Below are 20,011 nucleotides of genomic sequence, written 5' to 3' on the forward strand. Positions count from 1 at the left end.
GATGTCACAGGACCAAAACTAAATAAATAAATAAGAGGAGATCCTCCTGGATGTGGAACATGTCAGATAAATGCATTACAAAAATGTAATTAGAAAATTTGAGTTTCATTAATTTTAATGATCATCAATCAATAAACAGTAAAATTATGTACATGAATTAAAATTAAACTTCTAATATTTACAGGGTTAATACTTACATCTGCTTTTGTTAAATCCATCATTCACACAGAAGGTAGTTACTTGGCTATTACAACCAAGTGTTGTCAAAAATTAAAGTAAATTATTCATTTAAATGACCATCAGTTAACAACAGTCAAATTAGTACACGATTTAAAATTAAAATTCCACTATTTACAGACTTAAGACTTACATCTGCTTTCCATACATCCATCATTCCCACAGTGGGTAGTTACTTGGCTGTTACAACCAAGTATTTTCAAAAATTAAAGTATGATAAATTTTCATTAAAATGGTCTACTGCACTTGTTGAGAAATTCATGGATGGAATAGGAGTAGTCCAAAAATTCTTTTAAATTATGTTTAAATTGTGCCTTGTCTGAAACAAAACTCTTAATGGTTGCTGGTGACTTATTGAAAATATGTGTTGCTGAATACTGGACTCCTTTCCGGACAAGAGTAAGTGATTTTAAATATTTATGTATATTGTTCTTATTCCTAGTATTGATACTGTGTACTAAGCAGTTAGTTGGGAAAGAGATGTATTATTTACAACAAACTTCATTAGGAATAAATATACTGAGAAGCTGTGGTTAGTATGCCCAATTATTTGAACAGGTTCGACAAGATGTTCTTGGATTTACACTACACATTACTCTTATTATATGCTTCTGTACTCTAAAAATTTTTTCTTGGTTTGTGGAGTTACCCCAAAATATGATACCATATGACAAAATGGAGTGAAAATAAGCAAGTTTTTTTATATTTATATCTCCTATGTATGACATCATTTGCATTGCAGACACACACCAAGCGAGGTGGCGCAGGGGTTAGACACTGGACTCGCATTCGGGAGGACGACGGTTCAATCCCGCGTCCGGTCATCCTGATTTAGGTTTTCCGTGATTTCCCTAAATCACTCCAGGCAAATGCCGGGATGGTTCCTTTGAAAGGGCACGGCCGACTTCCTTCCCCGCCCTTCCCTAATCCGATGAGACCGATGACCTTGCTGTCTGGTCTCCTTCCCCAAAATAACCAACCAACCATTGCAGACACGACTTGTTTAGGCGCTTTAGCAGTTTGTTAGTATGTCGCTCACAACTGAATTTATTATCAAGTTGTAATTCCACGAATTTTACACTCTCAACTTCTATTTCCATGTTATCATATTTTATACACACACTAGAAGAAAAACTCTTGGAAGTTCTGAACTGCATATAGTGAGCCTTTTCAAAATTTAATGACAGTGAGTTGGCTATGAACCACTTATTAATGTCAGTAAAAATTTGATTAGCTGCCGTTTCTAAATTTATATTTGATTTACTATTTATTGCAATGTTTTTATCATCTGCAAATAAGACAAACTTAGCATCTGGTAATGTAACAGATGACAGGTTATTAATATACACAAGAAAAAGTAGTGGACCTAGTATGGAACCTTGGGGAACACCACATGTAATTTCTTCCCAGTCAGATGATGTCTGATTGCCTTCTGCTGAAGAGTTATGTGATGACACCCTTAGTTTTCTATTAGTAAGATATGACTGAAACCACTTTGCAGCACTACCAGTGATGCCAAAATATTTTAATTTACTTAAAAGAATGCTTTGATTCACACAGTCAAAAGCCTTTGACAGGTCATAGAATATGCCAATTGCCTCTAATTTGTTGTCTAATGAATTAAGGACATTTTCACTGTAAGTGTAAATAGCCTTCTCAATATCAGAACCCTTAAGAAACCCAAACTGTGACTTTGACAGTATGTTATTTTCACTAAGATGCATAAGTAGACACTTGAACATAACCTTTTCAAAGATTTTTGAAAAAGCTGGCAAAAGTGAGATCGGTTGGTAATTTGATGGCATTTCTTTGTCCCCTTTCTTGTGGAGAGGTATAACTTCAGCATATATAAGCCAGTCCGGGCATGTTCCTGTGATAAGTGATTGATTACACAAATACCTTAAGATATTACTAAGCTCACACGAACACTCTTTTATTAACTTTGTTGATATGTTATCATAACCACTAGAATGCTTTGATTTCAAGGACTTTATGGTGCAATCTATTTCTGTGGGTGAAGTAAGTGTCAATTCCAATTTACTGAGATTGCTTGTGTGCACTGGTCTCTGATATTTCATTGCATTATTTACTGAACCTGACAACCCCATGCTATCAGTAACAGTGACAAAATACTTGTTTAAATGGTTTGCAACACACATGCATTTGTTACCAGGGTTTCATTTATTTTTAGAGCTATTTGTTCCTCCTCATTTCTGGTCATACCTGTACCTGACTTAACTATATCCCATATTGTTTTTATTTTATTGCTGGATGTATTTATCTTCTTCTCATGAACCATGGACCTTGCCGTTGGTGGGGAGGCTTGCGTGCCTCAGCGATACAGATAGCCGTACCGTAGGTGCAACCACAACGGAGGGGTATCTGTTGAGAGGCCAGACAAACGTGTGGTTCCTGAAGAGGGGCAGCAGCCTTTTCAGTAGTTGCAAGGGCAACAGTCTGGATGATTGACTGATCTGGCCTTGTAACAATAACCAAAACGGCCTTGCTGTGCTGGTACTGCGAACGGCTGAAAGCAAGGGGAAACTACAGCCGTAATTTTTCCCGAGGGCATGCAGCTTTACTGTATGATTACATGATGATGGCGTCCTCTTGGGTAAAATATTCCGGAGGTAAAATAGTCCCCCATTCGGATCTCCGGGCGGGGACTACTCAAGAGGATGTCGTTATCAGGAGAAAGAAAACTGGCGTTCTACGGATCGGAGCGTGGAATGTCAGATCCCTTAATCGGGCAGGTAGGTTAGAAAATTTAAAAAGGGAAATGGATAGGTTGAAGATAGATATAGTGGGAATTAGTGAAGTTCGGTGGCAGGAGGAACAAGACTTCTGGTCAGGTGACTACAGGGTTATAAACACAAAATCAAATAGGGGTAATGCAGGAGTAGGTTTAATAATGAATAGGAAAATAGGAATGCGGGTAAGCTACTACAAACAGCATAGTGAACGCATTATTGTGGCCAAGATAGATACGAAGCCCACGCCTACTACAGTAGTACAAGTTTATATGCCAACTAGCTCTGCAGATGACGAAGAAATTGAAGAAATGTATGATGAAATAAAAGAAATTATTCAGATTGTGAAGGGAGACGAAAATTTAATAGTCATGGGTGACTGGAATTCGAGTGTAGGAAAAGGGAGAGAAGGAAACATAGTAGGTGAATATGGACTGGGGGACAGAAATGAAAGAGGAAGCCGCCTGGTCGAATTTTGCACAGAGCACAACATAATCATAACTAACACTTGGTTTAAGAATCATGAAAGAAGGTTGTATACATGGAAGAACCCTGGAGATACTAAAAGGTATCAGATAGATTATATAATGGTAAGACAGAGATTTAGGAACCAGGTTTTAAATTGTAAGACATTTCCAGGGGCAGATGTGGACTCTGACCACAATCTATTGGTTATGACCTGTAGATTAAAACTGAAGAAACTGCAAAAAGGTGGGAATTTAAGGAGATGGGACCTGGATAAACTAAAAGAACCAGAGGTTGTACAGAGATTCAGGGAGAGCATAAGGGAGCAATTGACAGGAATGGGGGAAATAAATACAGTAGAAGAAGAATGGGTAGCTTTGAGGGACGAAGTAGTGAAGGCAGCAGAGGATCAAGTAGGTAAAAAGACGAGGGCTAGTAGAAATCCTTGGGTAACAGAAGAAATATTGAAATTAATTGATGAAAGGAGAAAATATAAAAATGCAGTAAGTGAAACAGGCAAAAAGGAATACAAACGTCTCAAAAATGAGATCGACAGGAAGTGCAAAATGGCTAAGCAGGGATGGCTAGAGGACAAATGTAAGGATGTAGAGGCCTGTCTCACTAGGGGTAAGATAGATACCGCCTACAGGAAAATTAAAGAGTCCTTTGGAGATAAGAGAACGACTTGTATGAATATCAAGAGCTCAGATGGAAACCCAGTTCTAAGCAAAGAAGGGAAAGCAGAAAGGTGGAAGGAGTATATAGAGGGTCTATACAAGGGCGATGTACTTGAGGACAATATTATGGAAATGGAAGAGGATGTAGATGAAGATGAAATGGGAGATATGATACTGCGTGAAGAGTTTGACAGAGCACTGAAAGACCTGAGTCGAAACAAGGCCCCCGGAGTAGACAATATTCCATTGGAACTACTGACGGCCGTGGGAGAGCCAGTCCTGACAAAACTCTACCATCTGGTGAGCAAGATGTATGAAACAGGCGAAATACCCTCAGACTTCAAGAAGAATATAATAATTCCAATCCCAAAGAAAGCAGGTGTTGACAGATGTGAAAATTACCGAACTATCAGCTTAATAAGTCACAGCTGCAAAATACTAACACGAATTCTTTACAGACGAATGGAAAAACTAGTAGAAGCCAACCTCGGGGAAGATCAGTTTGGATTCCGTAGAAACACTGGAACACGTGAGGCAATACTGACCTTACGACTTATCTTAGAAGAAAGATTAAGGAAAGGCAAACCTACGTTTCTAGCATTTGTAGACTTAGAGAAAGCTTTTGACAATGTTGACTGGAATACTCTCTTTCAAATTCTAAAGGTGGCAGGGGTAAAACACAGGGAGCGAAAGACTATTTACAATTTGTACAGAAACCAGATGGCAGTTATAAGAGTCGAGGGACATGAAAGGGAAGCAGTGGTTGGGAAGGGAGTAAGACAGGGTTGTAGCCTCTCCCCGATGTTGTTCAATCTGTATATTGAGCAAGCAGTAAAGGAAACAAAAGAAAAATTCGGAGTAGGTATTAAAGTCCATGGAGAAGAAATAAAAACTTTGAGGTTCGCCGATGACATTGTAATTCTGTCAGAGACAGCAAAGGACTTGGAAGAGCAGTTGAACGGAATGGATGGTGTCTTGAAGGGAGGATATAAGATGAACATCAACAAAAGCAAAACGAAGATAATGGAATGTAGTCGAATTAAGTCGGGTGATGGTGAGGGTATTAGATTAGGAAATGAGACACTTAAAGTAGTAAAGGAGTTTTGCTATTTGGGGAGCAAAATAACTGATGATGGTAGAAGTAGAGAGGATATAAAATGTAGGCTGGCAATGGCAAGGAAAGCGTTTCTGAAGAAGAGAAATTTGTTAACATCCAGTATAGATTTAAGTGTCAGGAAGTCATTTCTGAAAGTATTCGTATGGAGTGTAGCCATGTGTGGAAGTGAAACATGGACGATAAATAGTTTGGACAAGAAGAGAATAGAAGCTTTCGAAATGTGGTGCTACAGAAGAATGCTGAAGATTAGATGGGTAGATCACATAACTAATGGGGAAGTATTGAATAGGATTGGGGAGAAGAGAAGTTTGTGGCACAACTTGACCAGAAGAAGGGATCGGTTGGTAGGACATGTTCTGAGGCATCAAGGGATCACCAATTTAGTATTGGAGGGCAGCGTGGAGGGTAAAAATCGTAGAGGGAGACCAAGAGATGAATACACTAAGCAGATTCAGAAGGATGTAGGTTGCAGTAGGTACTGGGAGATGAAAAAGCTTGCACAGGATAGAGTAGCATGGAGAGCTGCATCAAACCAGTCTCAGGACTGAAGACCACAACAACAACAACAACATAATTCAGGTGTTTAGATTTCTGGATATCCTTCTTCAGTATTTTGCAGTAATTTTTGTAATGAGCTATGATGCTAGTATCAAAGGTTTCCCTACATATCAGATAGAGTTTCCTTTTTGTCTCACATGATATCTTTATCCCTTATGTGATCCTTGGTTTCTGGTTAGACTTCTGCATGATTTGAGTTACCTTCAGGGGAAAACTATTTACAAATAAGGTGCTAACTTTATTAATGAATGTTTTGTATTTTCCATTTGTGTCTTGGATGCTGTAAACATCCATCCAATTAATTTCCAAGAGCAATCTCCTAGATTTCTCAGTTTTTGACTGTTTTATTGGGTTTCTGTACTCAGTTCTGATAGATGTTTTACCCTGACAATTTTCAAAATTTAATGTTAGGTGTTGCATGTCATGGTCAGATAACCCACTTACTACCGGTTTTGTATTGTGGCTTAGTTGCCTAGAATTGTCTATAAAGATATTATCAATGGTAGTCTTAGAACATTTGTATACCCTAGTTGGGAAATTTACAGTAGAAATTAAATTGAATGACAATGTAGCTGATTTCAGCAACTGTTCACTGACAGTGTTTTTCAGGACATCTATATTAAAATCACCAGCAACCACTAGATTATTATTATTATTATTATTATTATTATTATTATTATTATTATTTTAGATGAGATAATAAATCTTCAAGACCATTTATAACCAGGTTGAAATTTCCTGAAGGAAATACATATGCCTAGAAATGACTTTCAGCTGTATATTTATAGGTTGACTTGTCCAATGTCTTATGCATAAGCTGCTTTGTAGACAGCAGGACCAATAAAAATACAATACAAGGCAATCAAGGTTGTTAATGCGCAGGTGAATTGCCATTTCCAGCAATGTGTTAAAAGGATGTGTACTATTGTTATGATTTGAATTGTTGTTAAAAATTGCTTAACAACTTTTCAGATAATTGTGTATGATGTTGGGCAGGTAAACATTCAGTATTTGCTGAAAGTTAACTTCAAGTACAAATTTTAAATTTCCTGTGCCTGCACCTGACAAAATATAAAATAATTCGTGTATACAAAGGATGAAGAAATGTAAAATATATATATATATATATATATATATATATATATATATATATATGGTTATAATAGAGGGAAACATTCCACGTAGGAAAAATATATCTAAAAACAAAGATGTAGTGACTTACCAAATGAAAGTGCTGGCAGGTCGACAGACACACAAACATACACACAAAATTCAAGCTTTCGCAACAAACTGTTGCCTCATCAGGAAAGAGGGAAGGAGAGGGAAAGACGAAAGGATGTGAGTTTTAAGGGAGAGGGTAAGGAGTCATTCCAAGAGTTTCTTTGTCTTTAAATATGTCTGCTTGTGTCTGTATATGTGTGGATAGATGTGTGTGTGTGTGTGTGTGTGAGTGTATACCCGTCCTTTTTTCCCCCTAAGGTAAGTCTTTCTGCTCCCGGGATTGGAATGACTCCTTACCCTCTCCCTTAAAACCCACATCCTTTCGTCTTTCCCTCTCCTTCCCTCTTTCTTGATGAGGCAACAGTTTGTTGCGAAAGCTTGAATTTTGTGTGTATGTTTGTGTTTGTTTGTGTGTCTGTCGACCTGCCAGAACCTTCATTTGGTAAGTCACTACATCTGTTTTCTGTGTGTGTGTGTGTGTGTGTGTGTGTGTGTGTGTGTGTGTGTCTTGTTATATTACTTTAGCACTTGTATATAGTTGTTCTGTTTGCTTAGTCCTCCAATCTCAGATGGTAATTATTGGAACTGCTGGTAATTATTGAGACTGAAGCTGTGTAAAAATAAACACACTATCATTTAAGACTGAGTATAACGCCTGAATCTTTGGACTGCTCATTTTATACACGGAGGGTGTTTTCTCACAGCTTAAAATGTGTTTGATTTTTACATGAAGGGACCGAAAAGTCACCTAATTTTCTGAAAATTACTGAATTTTCACATATTGATTTTAATCTGATGAACAGTTTTCTGTTCTTATTAAATTCTTGCACTGTGATTCAAACTATTTGTATGATGATTTTATGCCATCACGTATGTTTAAAAGGTTTGATTCCACAGAAAATATGCTTTGTCTTTAAAAATGTTCATGGAAACTATCACATGGTCTTAATGTAAACACCTTAAAATCAAAGTATTCAACATGATGTATGAGATTTTGGAGTGATAAATTGTAATTAATTATTGGTTTCTGCCATAACAGTTTCTTTTAAATTATGATTTCACAAATGTCACTGTCATAGCCATTAGATCAAAAACATTTTTAATCAAGTAAAATTTTCTGTAGAAGCTTTAATTCTTTTCTTTGATAAATTTGTGTTTTTAAGGTTACATCATAACAGATGTGTGTCAGCATTTGTTCTGCATTTGAAGAGAACTGATATTTTTGTAGCATTTTTACCTGAGTGTTTTACAATGTAATGGTCACCATCTGTGTATTTAGAAGTTGAAAAAAGCAACAAAAAATATGAAGCTAACAAGAACAGAAGAAAAGTTTGCGAATAAAATGTTTTTGTCTCAGTTTGTTCTGATTTAGTGTCAGCAGTTTCGGGATTGCTGTTAATTCAAAGGTAGAGTTAACTTGTTAGTAAACCAGAAATTGTTCAACTAAAAATGGCTTTCATTTACACAACTTACCTGTTTACATAACCTTAAGATCATAAATCCAGTAAAGGAGACAACTTGCTGTTCGTTCAAAACCAGTGTGTTAATAACACATTTAGAAAAATAGAAGTCCTTACATTTTTTGTCAACTTATGTCTTTACTCACCCTTGAGATCTCAAAATTTGTCTGGTAAAAATGCTAAAATTTGTCGTGAAATCAGAGCATTATCAGGGAACTTCACTTGGAGAAACTTGTGGCAACCCTGCTAAAGGTGTCTCCAGGCCTTGGATAAATATCACTATTGTTGTGTTTAGGCCAAATGGTGGCATCTTAAATTGATAACATTTTCCCTCAAATAGAAAAACTGTGTAAGGTCTTGAATCTTTGTATAAGGGTACCTGTCAGTACACGGCTGTTAAATCCAATTTTGCCTGTTGAAAATGAGACAGTAACTTGTCAATACCATTTCAGTCTGTATAGTTCTTGCATATAACACTAGGTGCAGCCTGCAGATTTCTTCACTTCCCATAATGAATTGTTGTAAGCAATATAACTTTTTAAGAATACCGATATAATCACCGTTTAGTCCTCGTTTATCTCAGAAATCTCCTTTCTATCATCATAATGTGTTCTGTAAATCCTCATTTTGGTCTTTGGGTAGTACACCTGATTTGTGAGCTTCCTCACAAATACTCTTTATTACCACTGTTTCTGTAATCAGCTGGTCATCTACTGCTATAGCCTTTGCTGTTTCCACGATATGAATGTGGGCTTCTATTCATAATTAAGGTTTAAAGGAAAGTGTATTATATAAAAATAACATTTTATAAGCTGTATTTTGGAATTCCTATGACACTATATTACCCTGCAATCTAAAGATTCTCTGTAATTCGAAATCCAATCCTATCCCAGCAGTATTGAATATTCAAGTAATTTAATGTTTGATTATGAACACAGTCATCTAGGTTTACGGGCAGTCGCATTCCTTCTTTTATCAGCCTTCCTTTATTCCCCTTAATACTCACTGCATATATGCCCAGTCATAGGAAAGATAGGGCACACACATTTCCTTTGAAGAATTGATGTTAATTACTGGTATATAATCAATGAAGAATTGATGTTAATTAGTGGTATACAATCAGTGTTTGACTGCCTTAGTGTAAAGATTTTTCCACTTTTGCTTCAAAGATTTTTTTCTGCTGATGGCTGGGCAAGTTATTTCTTGCTTTTATTTATTATGTTCCTCTAGTAACCAATCTTTTATTGATACTGAGTACATTAGGGCCACCAATATCTCTTTAAATGGGCCTACACTGCCATTGCCATATCCTCGAGCCTGGCCTATGCTCCAGAACATCCACTGTTTTCTGAAGGGCTGGATCACTAAAGACTGATGTATGTGTTGTTATTAGTAACTGCGAATCTCTGATTAGTCAGAAAGGACGATGTAACCATTTTTGACTGATTACCTCTCTGTTCATCTTGATTAGAGTTACTCTGCTTCCTTACTTTGCAAAATTTACTTTCATTCTGGTGCAGAAACCAAGAGGGGTAGCAATTTCCTTCCTGATTTTCTGAAACTTGTGTTATCAGTCTGAGAGTAATCTACCTGTTTCTTATTTAATATATATCCTTCCAAGAAAGTTAATAGATTACTTATCGTTTTCCAGTCTATATACCAAATTTCCTTTCTCACACGAGAAGGCAACCTTCTAAGTGAGACTCTGATCGAGTGATTGTCCTCGAAGGGTTTGTCTAGGTGTTTTGAGCTAGTGAAATGGCAGAACTTCTTTTGTTCTGTGACTTTTTCATGCACTGTCAGGATCATCTTCTTCCATGAAGGCAGGCACAACTCTGAGGTGAGGGTCCACTGCAAGGATAAAACATAGGAACAGTAAGTGTGACCAAATGAGAGCTGCTGCCAGCCCACCCCATCCACTGGAAATGCTGTTTCTATTGCCATTCAGTTAACATGCTTGTATAGAGAAACCTTACGCTCAACACGTGTATCCCACCTCCCACACTACATTAAATAATTTTTTTTAGCAGTTGACGATCGTCATTGGTCAGTCCTAAATGCTATGTGCAACACAAAGTGGTATGTTACACTATGCTGTGGAATGTCGCCTGTATCTGCTATGCAAAGCCGTTGCAGTCTGACCAACTCTGGACACATTTATAGTTCAATCATAGAGTATTACACTAGTCTTACTGTTTCAGATATCGAGGGTACAGCTATTCATAACAACAGAGAACATCTTTTGCTTGAGGGAAAGAAAAGGAATAATGAAACCAGAACTTTTATGAAATAGCAGATTTCATATTAACTGATGTGCTCTTTACAATTTTGCAGATAATTGTGTCAGGGGTTTGTTAATACAGTGGATCTCAAAGAGAAAAACAAATAAGTATATAAGATCCAGTAACAACATTGTTTACAAGTTTTCTTGCTGTCATAGTTGGCTTGAATAGTTACTGTCATAACAAAAACTGCTGAATATTTTTTTCATAAAAAATTTTGCATTTCAGAGTCCAACAGCAGCAGTTATGCAGAATATATGAGAGACAATTATAGGCCTGGTTTCACTTACCAAGATTTTGCTCCTGACTTTAAAGCCGAGTTTTATAACCCTGATGACTGGGCAGAAATCTTTAAAAATTCTGGAGCTAAGTGAGTACATTTATGTAACCAGTTACTTCATAATAAGAATGTAGCTTGTAAGGTAATAAATTGAGTTTACTAATCATGTGTACCACACAATTAAAAATAGCCCTCTGATTGGTATGATGAAAGAAATAAAGTAACAAGTACAAGAATTAAGATTTGAGGCATGTCATTATCCACATGGGAAACTATGTCCCTTACTAGAGTACATGTCTCAGTGAGCTTTCTCTCCATGCATTTGGTGAGTTCCCTGCAAGAACATTTATTCATTCATTTCACTGCACTTTTTGTAGCCAGTGTACACTCATTTGGCACATATCAGCAACTGGTTCATCTGTCCAGGGGCTTTGACATGGCACCCTACAGACTTCAGATACTGATATGTGTCAACACCTAAATAATTACTCAGGTATTTATCTATAGCCGCAGTTTTCCTTAATATTTGCAAGATTTTCCTTGCTGTTTTTTTCCCCCCCTTGCTCCCTTTTTTTTTTTTTTTTTTTTTTTTTTTTTTTTTTTAGTCATTGCCAAGGATGAATTATCTGTGCTGCACATCCTCTGCTGTCATTCTGTATTCTGTACTCATTATTCACAAGCATGGGGCAGCTGAGTTCACAGACAACCTTAAGGGTGGATATCATGTGGTTGGCTGGGGGCTTGGTGAGACACTTTTAGGTTTGTGGAATACAAATGAAACTCATAATGTGTGTGGCCCAACACCTCTCGCAGCTTCCTCCATATGCACCCCAGCGTCATAGAAAATAATAATGAAAAAAGTTTGATGTCATGTCATAGCAGAAAACTGCTATCTTTGTATAACTTTCAGTACACCAGTGTCACTTTAAAGCAGCCTTCATTGAACTGAACTGTAGATTTTGTCCCAAAACTCACGTGATGTTTCAAATTTATGATATTTAAACTCATTACATTACGAGTGACCGTCATACATCCTGAGGAAGATGTGAGTAGACTGTCCGTGAACCAGAAATGACACGTTCATCCTGACCATAATCCATTTAACTGCATAGGTAATTATCCAGCCAGAAGTTGGGAATTCCCAAGTTTGGAGTTTGTTGGGCGACGGGGGACAAACACTAAACAACATTTAGCCCACATAGTACCTTCACCTTATAAAGGCTTCGTGCTGTCCGTCCCATCTCTCTGCTCTCTTGAATTATATTGTATTTGAAGAATATAATTCAGTAGTTAGGCTTGTACTATATATCTACAATTGCCAGAATCGATAGACAAATGGTATGCGTTAATGAAACAGGCGTCTTCTTTTACATCTTGCTGCTCACGCATTCCATTGCATTGTTCCAAGTCCCACTGTAGACATGAGGACACACATGATTCTGTGTTGAATATGTAGTTTACAACTGGATCCAATTGGCTTTGGGTAGTATAATGCGTTAATGTTGAAACAAGCTTGCATATGCCCCCATCAGGTCATGAGTATTATTCTGATTGTTGTTCCTAATGTGCTTTGACGAGTTAACAATAATTTGTGAGATCTGCCATGGTACTGGGTAAGATTGCTCCTTTCTTGCATTGATTCATAACATTGATTCCCGACATTCCCAAAGGCATGCATATGCCATCGCTTGCACTGCAGTAGAATGCACACTGTCATAACTGCATTGCGAAGAACTATTGTGGACATCATGTGTGTGATGTGACAGGTGGAATTTATCTGATGGTTGTGATTGTCAGAGGGCATAATTACTTTTGGTTCTTGCAACTGTTTAATGTATGAAGAAGAATCCACCAAATATAGACCCTCTTGTGATGATATTTATTTTATGAATACCACTTAACAATGGAGCAGAGTTGGTTCATGGGTGCAGATGTCACGTGGAACACCCTGCTCTGAACAGCTGGTGTTGAGGGTTGCATTTAGTAACCATACCCCTTCTGATCATTAAAATGGGTCATTGCTTTCCAATTTTGGGCTATACAGTGATCAGATAATTCTCTACCAAAAGGGGATCTTTTCCTGAGTGGAACTTTTTAAAAGTGTGATGAAAAAATTGGCTTGCTGTGAAAGATTCCTTCAGATATGGATTGCATCTGAAATATTTATGGTATTGTAAATGAAAACCACATCAAATGCTTAATTTCATAACTCTGTAGCACGTAATATTTTCAACATTATATGTCAAAACCAAAAGGTAGAGGGAGTATATAAATTATGAGAATTTACAAATTATGAGACATGCAAAGAATATATACATATGTAGGTTTCTGTGGCAGATGTCAATCTCAGTAATTTCCCTCTGGGTATCTGTTGCATCATCTTATAAAATACATAAAAGTACCAGAATACTGAAACAACCAACATTTCAGATGCATTGCAGTGACTTTCCTCATGGTATATACTGTGTGACAGTTCTGCCGGCTTTATATCTTCGTTGATCGTTACCCTCAGTGTCGACGTACTGACTGAAAATATAGGGGGTGGAACTGCAACTACTGTCTACTGTAAATGTGGTAGCTGATAGACGCACAGTTGCGTTTCACGGTGTTTTACTGTCACTACTCACAACCCCCCATAAACACATTTATACGGCCAGAGCACTATTGTTTGACTTTTGATAAGCCTCATTAATAGGTTGCAGGTGAACATCCACATACTGCTACAATAATTTCCTGTTGAACATCTGTGAGCAGTAAAACCTAACAACAAAGTTCACAGTTCTTGAAGAATAATCAGGTACATATGGAGCAGACACTGTCATTGGTTTAACACATGGCCTATTGGTGTAACACATATTTGACTGTTAAGTCGATGCATTGTTGTCATTCTAACCAACACAAGTTCCTAGTCTGAAACTCGGCCGTGGACTGACTGTCTTGTGACCGAAAATTGGGCCCTTATATATCCTCACAATAATAGGTGCTGAAACTACACATTTTTTGAAGTTTAATTTATAGAAATTACAATTAAAACTTAACTCATTAAATTAACTGAATACATCAAAAAATTCCATCTTTTTAACAATTTCTTCCACTACAAGAGTTAGGCCAAATTATTTGTTTAAATCATGAAATTAACAAGTATCGTTATACAAACAATACTTTTGACAAAACTTTTGGGCTAACATGTTTTCGAATAGATCCAAATAGACCCTTTAAAATTACTATTAGTTGTTCCCCCAAATGTTTATAATTAGTACAGAATTTAAATTTGTTTATACATCAACAGTAGAATTTAAGTTACAAAACAATTGAAATAAATTATAAAATCAATTAGATACATAAAGCTAAGCACAAAATTAGATATGTTGTTATATTCTTTAAAACTGAGGGCCAACCTTTCTCTTTCATGTGAATGCAGATTATATTCACATATGTTAATGGTTATTAGTTGAGAATTGAAAAAATGAATTTAAGGAGGCAGATGGCAAAACAAGAGGGTAAGTAAAACTATCTCAGCTTGCTTCGTCACAACTGGTGTAGCTAGGAAGAGGAGGAGGTAGTAGAGGAGATAGATGTTTCAATGTATTGCATTCCTAATGGTGTCGTGAGACCACAGACTTCAATTTCCTGAGATTTTATTGGCCCTAAAATTCTGTTCTAAATTGGTGACAAGTTTGTGGGAACTGCAGTTTCATGCAGAAAAATGACATTAGTTCCGCTTGTGCTGTTTTTTTAACCTGCTGCAGCAGTGTCCAGTTAGTTTGCATCCCAGCTAGTGCACATGGCTTGTCTTAATAAGGTTACTGACAACCAAAATTTTGAGAGCCTTCAACTGTCCTCTCTAGGGTGCTTCAGAATTTCAGCTGCCTCTCTTATTTTATGTATGCACACTCATGGCTATCTCACAGGTTTACTTGCTTACTGGAACTTTATAGGCTGCCAGCAATTGCAGTGGTACTCTACTAGTGCTGGACTGTTGTGCTGCACCGAGAGAGGTGGCGCAGTGACTAGTACACTGGACTCACATTCGAGAGGTCAATGGTTCAAACCCGTGTCCAGCCATCCTGATTTGTGGTGCTACCCTATTCTACATCCTACAGCTACTTCACAGTATTGTGGTTCTTCTTATTATTTTGCTGTCATATCCATCAACTTTGGAAGGTGTTGTGTGGGTCAGCCTGCCGCATTAGTAATACAAACCACATAAAATGAAAACTGAGAGAGTCATGTAACACATTCCAAGCTAACAGAAACAACAGCATACTAATAAGAAAATTGCAAAGTACTACAGGAAATGCTGCAAATCAACAGCCGGTGGGGCACTTACCAAACATCAAGGGCTTTGCCGAGAAGGCACCAAACCAATTAATGACTCATGGAATAAGATCCTGGGTAGTTCATCACTTGCGTCAAAGTATTTATTGCTAATTAAATTTGTCATAAATAACCCATCGCAGTTTGAGAACAGTGATGTTCACAGCTGCAGAACTAGCAGAAAAAAGACAATCATTACTGATTATCAAGTTTCAGTGGCTTGTAAAGGTATACAACATGCAGCCACAAAAGTCTTTAATTGTATTCCCGATAACGTAAAAGTCTGACAGGTAGAAAACAGATTTTTCATTTTATCTCTAATTTTTTCTTTTGCCTCCTACTCTGTAGTGAGTTTTTAATTAAAAAGAAGTAGCTTGTGCAATGTAGAAGACATATATGTTTACTTTGTTTGCAAATGTAAGTATGGTTCACTAATAACATGAGTAGTTTCAAACAAAAATGCACTCATTTTTATTAAATTGGGTCATTGTATAAATTTTTATAACTCCCAGGATGGAGCAATTAATCCAAACAAATTGTTCACATGTATCTAGTGAACTGACTCTTTCCACATCATTTCAATCGTTACTGTACAAATTATCTATGAAACATTGAGCTAATGAGGTAATTATTGATAGCAGGCCTTTTTATTCCTATAACACGCATCCGTCAGATTCCATACCTTTTGTTCACAAGTTTGTCAGAAAAGTCTATATTTCAATACTTGAATTATATATGTTGCCTATTTATTTGGTCTCTCCATGGGCTGTATTCTACTGTGACTTTTATTGTCAGTTGATACTTATATTAAAATTTGTTTTCTTAATTAACTAAGTGGGATAGTTATTTCTTTTACTCTTAAACAATAACTTGTGTTTTTCAAAAGAGGAACTGAACTTTGTATCTGTCTGGACGTAGAAAATTGAATTGTAATTTGGGAAATCAGTTAATAAGAAATTATTCATTTTTCATTTTCAGGTATGTTGTTCTTACAAGCAAGCATCATGAGGGATATACACTCTGGCCCTCAAAATATTCATTCAGCTGGAATGCTATGGATGTGGGGCCGCATAGAGATCTTCTTGGTATGATTTAGTGTGTTCTTCAATTATTATGTTTTTAGATATAAAGTGACACACTGTGATTCTGTAAAGGTAATGTATTGTAGACCTGCACCTAGATACTCATCATTGTACTGTTTTTCCTTAAATGTTGTTGCAGGTATATTTATATCTCTTTATTTAAAGAGTATTATGCTGGTGTAATGACAGCCTTTGGTTATACCTTTGAAAGTCAACATGACAGTTTGTAAATGAGTTAAGTGATTCCAAGAACTTAAAGTTCATTTCATATGATAAAAATTTGCCAACAGTGTGAAGATATTTGAATCCCAGGGAAGTTTCTCCAAGCTACCCATGAAACGATTCAGACCAGAAAGAACCATCTTGGTGCCCATCTCCTTACCACTGATATATTTGTAGACTTGTCTTTCAATTATGAAATAAGTGTTGGTATGTGTCCTGAATCCCAGTACAAGATGATACTTTGTGTATTTTAATGTGAAAGTAATACAAAAACTAAAGAATGATTTTCCAGTGAGAAGCTTCATACGTGATACCAATATCACACAAATCATAAGACAGTAGAGTATGACATGTTTATCTTTTAAAAATTCTCCCAGAAATATTCAGATAAAAAGTAGACTTGTCAGATAGAGATGGAATTAAAAATGAAATTGTCTATGCTGTGTCAAACAATAAAGAAATCATTCTGGATATGACGGTCCTAAACCACTTTCAAATTGCGAGTGATCATAGATGTTAAGGTACAGAATAGAAATGGATGCAAAGCTAGATAGAAAGAAAGAGCCTTTTCAGACAGGAAACCAGGATTGTAGATTTTAAGAATATATTTAAGAACAAGATGGGATACCAGATTAAATTATGCAAGTGTTTTAGTATCGTAGTAAATGATTCTTATGCACACTTGGAGAAAAGGAACAATTATTTAACAAAGGTGATTATGCAAACATGAAGAAAGCAAAAGAGAAGAACATCTCAAACACAAAAAACATCCTTTTACGAAAATGGAAGAGGCTGAAGCAAATGGTAATAGGGGGATGCCAGAATATTCTAAATTAAAACAAAACTAAACATATCTTTATTTTCCCCATCCTCATAACAGGCTGGTTCCTGTCATCCTGATGTCTGAGTGACATGCCCAGTCTCTTCTTCCCTAACCAATCTCTGTCTTATCCATGAGGAAGGACCTAATAGTTCTAAAGTCCTCTATGTGTAAATGAGATGTTCAGCTCAGAAAAATGATGGAGATAGTACATTATCCATCTTGGACATTGGGCATAAAATTTTCATTATTATGTACAATGTGTATGATTGTATACTGTAGAATGACAAAGATGTTTATTCATATGGTACAGAAAGTTCTGGCAGAATGTAAATAATTAAGGAGTGAAAGTAATAGCTTACCAAATAAGTAGAAGCTTCAAGTCATCAACAGGCGAAAAAGAAGGAACAAAAACCCCGTTAGTGTTCAGATAAATCCTTTGCCAGTAGGATTGCAGAAACGAAAGATGTGTTACAAGAATAACTCCTATCTACGTAGTAGAGGAAAGTTGGTGTTGGAGCAAGAGTCCAGATAGCAAATTTTGTGAAGAAGCCATTGAAATTGAGCGTATGGTGTTCAGCAATGTGTTCCACTACTGGTTGGTCAACTTGACATTGATCACAGTTCGGTGGTCACCATTCATTTGAGTGGACAGTTGTTTGCCAGCCACGCTCGTCTACAGTGCTGTGCAGAAATTGCTCTAGTCAGGGAGGTGCTCATATGCAGGTGCTTCTTAGGAATGGTGAGAGGATTAGGGGTAAATGAGGCTATAGCATGAGAAATCTGTTCGTGCACCAGATTCGCGGTGGTAGTGCCTATCAGTGAAGGACTTTGTCAGACCATCAGGCATACTGTGCAAAGACATTCTCATCATTGCAGATATGCTGATATTCTGTCCACAAGTAGCCAGGCTATATGGAAGTGATTTTTTGATGTAGAAGGGATGACAGCTGTCAAAATGCAGGTGCTGTTGATGGTTAGTGAGCTTGGTAGGCACAGAAGTATGGATGGAGCCATCGCAGAGGTAGAGGTCAGTGTTCAGGAGGTGACATGTCGGGCTGAGGAAGGGCAGATGATGTGAATGGGAGGTAAGGTGTTGAGGCAGTTGTCATGATCTCTCTCCACTATGCTGAAAAAGTTATCTCCATAAGGACACCATAATGGTGTGGCTAATGGCTGTATAGTACTTTGTAGAGCTGGCCATGATGTCTCCTTTGTTGATGCTGCTGAGTCTGCATTGTCCATGTGGCGTCTTGTTGTCTAGGCGATGATTCCTTTGCTGCTCTGGGTCCAAGAAAAGGGTGCATGTTTTTAATTATCACTGGACTAACAAAATCATGACACAGTATTCCACGGTTTATTTGTAACAAAAACACATATTTATTGCCCAAACTTGAAAACAACTACGCTCAACCACGGCCAAAACTCAAGTGGTCGAAAACCCGTTGTAGACCAAAGATCACAGTCATAAGCTGCAAAGAAAATACAATTTCAATATTGATTATTGATCGCAACACCTAACCTAGAATTATATTAAGCAAATGCTTTTTAATACAACTTTAGTGTATAATATAACAAAATGAGGTCTATATGTCAGTTCCCCAATGAACAATGGACCTTGCCGTTGGTGGGGAGGCTTGCGTGCCTCAGCGATACAGATAGCCGTACCGTAGGTGCAACCACAACGGAGGGGTACCTGTTGAGAGGCCAGACAAACGTGTGGTTCCTGAAGAGGGGCAGCAGCCTTTTCAGTAGTTGCAGGGGCAACAGTCTGGATGATTGAGTGATCTGGCCTTGTAACACTAACCAAAACAGCCTTGCTGTGCTGGTACTGCGAATGGTTGAAAGCAAGGGGAAACTACAGCCGTAATTTTTCCCAGGGGACTTGCAGCTTTACTGTATGGTTAATGATGATGGCATCCTCTTGGGTAAAATATTCCGGAGGTAAAATAGTCCCCCATTCGGATCTCCGGGTGGGGACTACTCAAGAGGACGTCGTTATCAGGAGAAAGAAAACTGGTGTTCTACAGATCGGAGTGTGGAATGTCAGATCCCTTAATCGGGTAGGTAGGTCAGAAAATTTATAAAGGGAAATGGATAGGCTAAAGTTAGATATAGTGGGAATTAGTGAAGTTCGGTGGCAGGAGGAACAAGACTTTTGGTCAGGCGAATACAGGGTTATAAATACAAAAGTCAAATAGGGGTAATGCAGGAGTAGGTTTAATAATTAATAAAAAAATAGGAATGCGGGTAAGCTACTACAAACAGCATAGTGAATGCATTATTGTGGCCAAGATAGACACAAAGCCCACGCCTGCTATGGTAGTACAAGTTTATATGCCAACTAGCTCTGCAGATGACGAAGAAATTGAAGAAATATATGAGGAAATAATAGAAATTAATCCGATAGTGAAGGGAGACGAAAATTTAATAGTCATGGGTGACTGGAATTCGGTAGTAGGAAAAGGGAGAGAAGGAAACGTAGTAGGTGAATATGGATTGGGGCTAAGAAATGAAAGAGGA

General features: G+C 37.3%; 1 protein-coding gene across 1 annotated transcript in view; it reads left to right on the top strand.

Moving 5' to 3' along the window:
- Positions 1 to 20,011, top strand: part of LOC124612767 (alpha-L-fucosidase-like) — a 118,707-nt gene that overhangs the window by 27,415 nt on the left and 71,281 nt on the right. The window contains exons 2-3 of the mRNA XM_047141162.1: positions 10,996 to 11,137; positions 16,343 to 16,449. Coding sequence (XP_046997118.1) covers positions 10,996 to 11,137; positions 16,343 to 16,449 — 249 coding nt within the window. The remainder of the gene's footprint in view (positions 1 to 10,995; positions 11,138 to 16,342; positions 16,450 to 20,011) is intronic.

This window comes from Schistocerca americana, chromosome 4 (assembly GCF_021461395.2).
Source record: "Schistocerca americana isolate TAMUIC-IGC-003095 chromosome 4, iqSchAmer2.1, whole genome shotgun sequence".
NCBI lineage: Eukaryota > Metazoa > Arthropoda > Insecta > Orthoptera > Acrididae > Schistocerca > Schistocerca americana.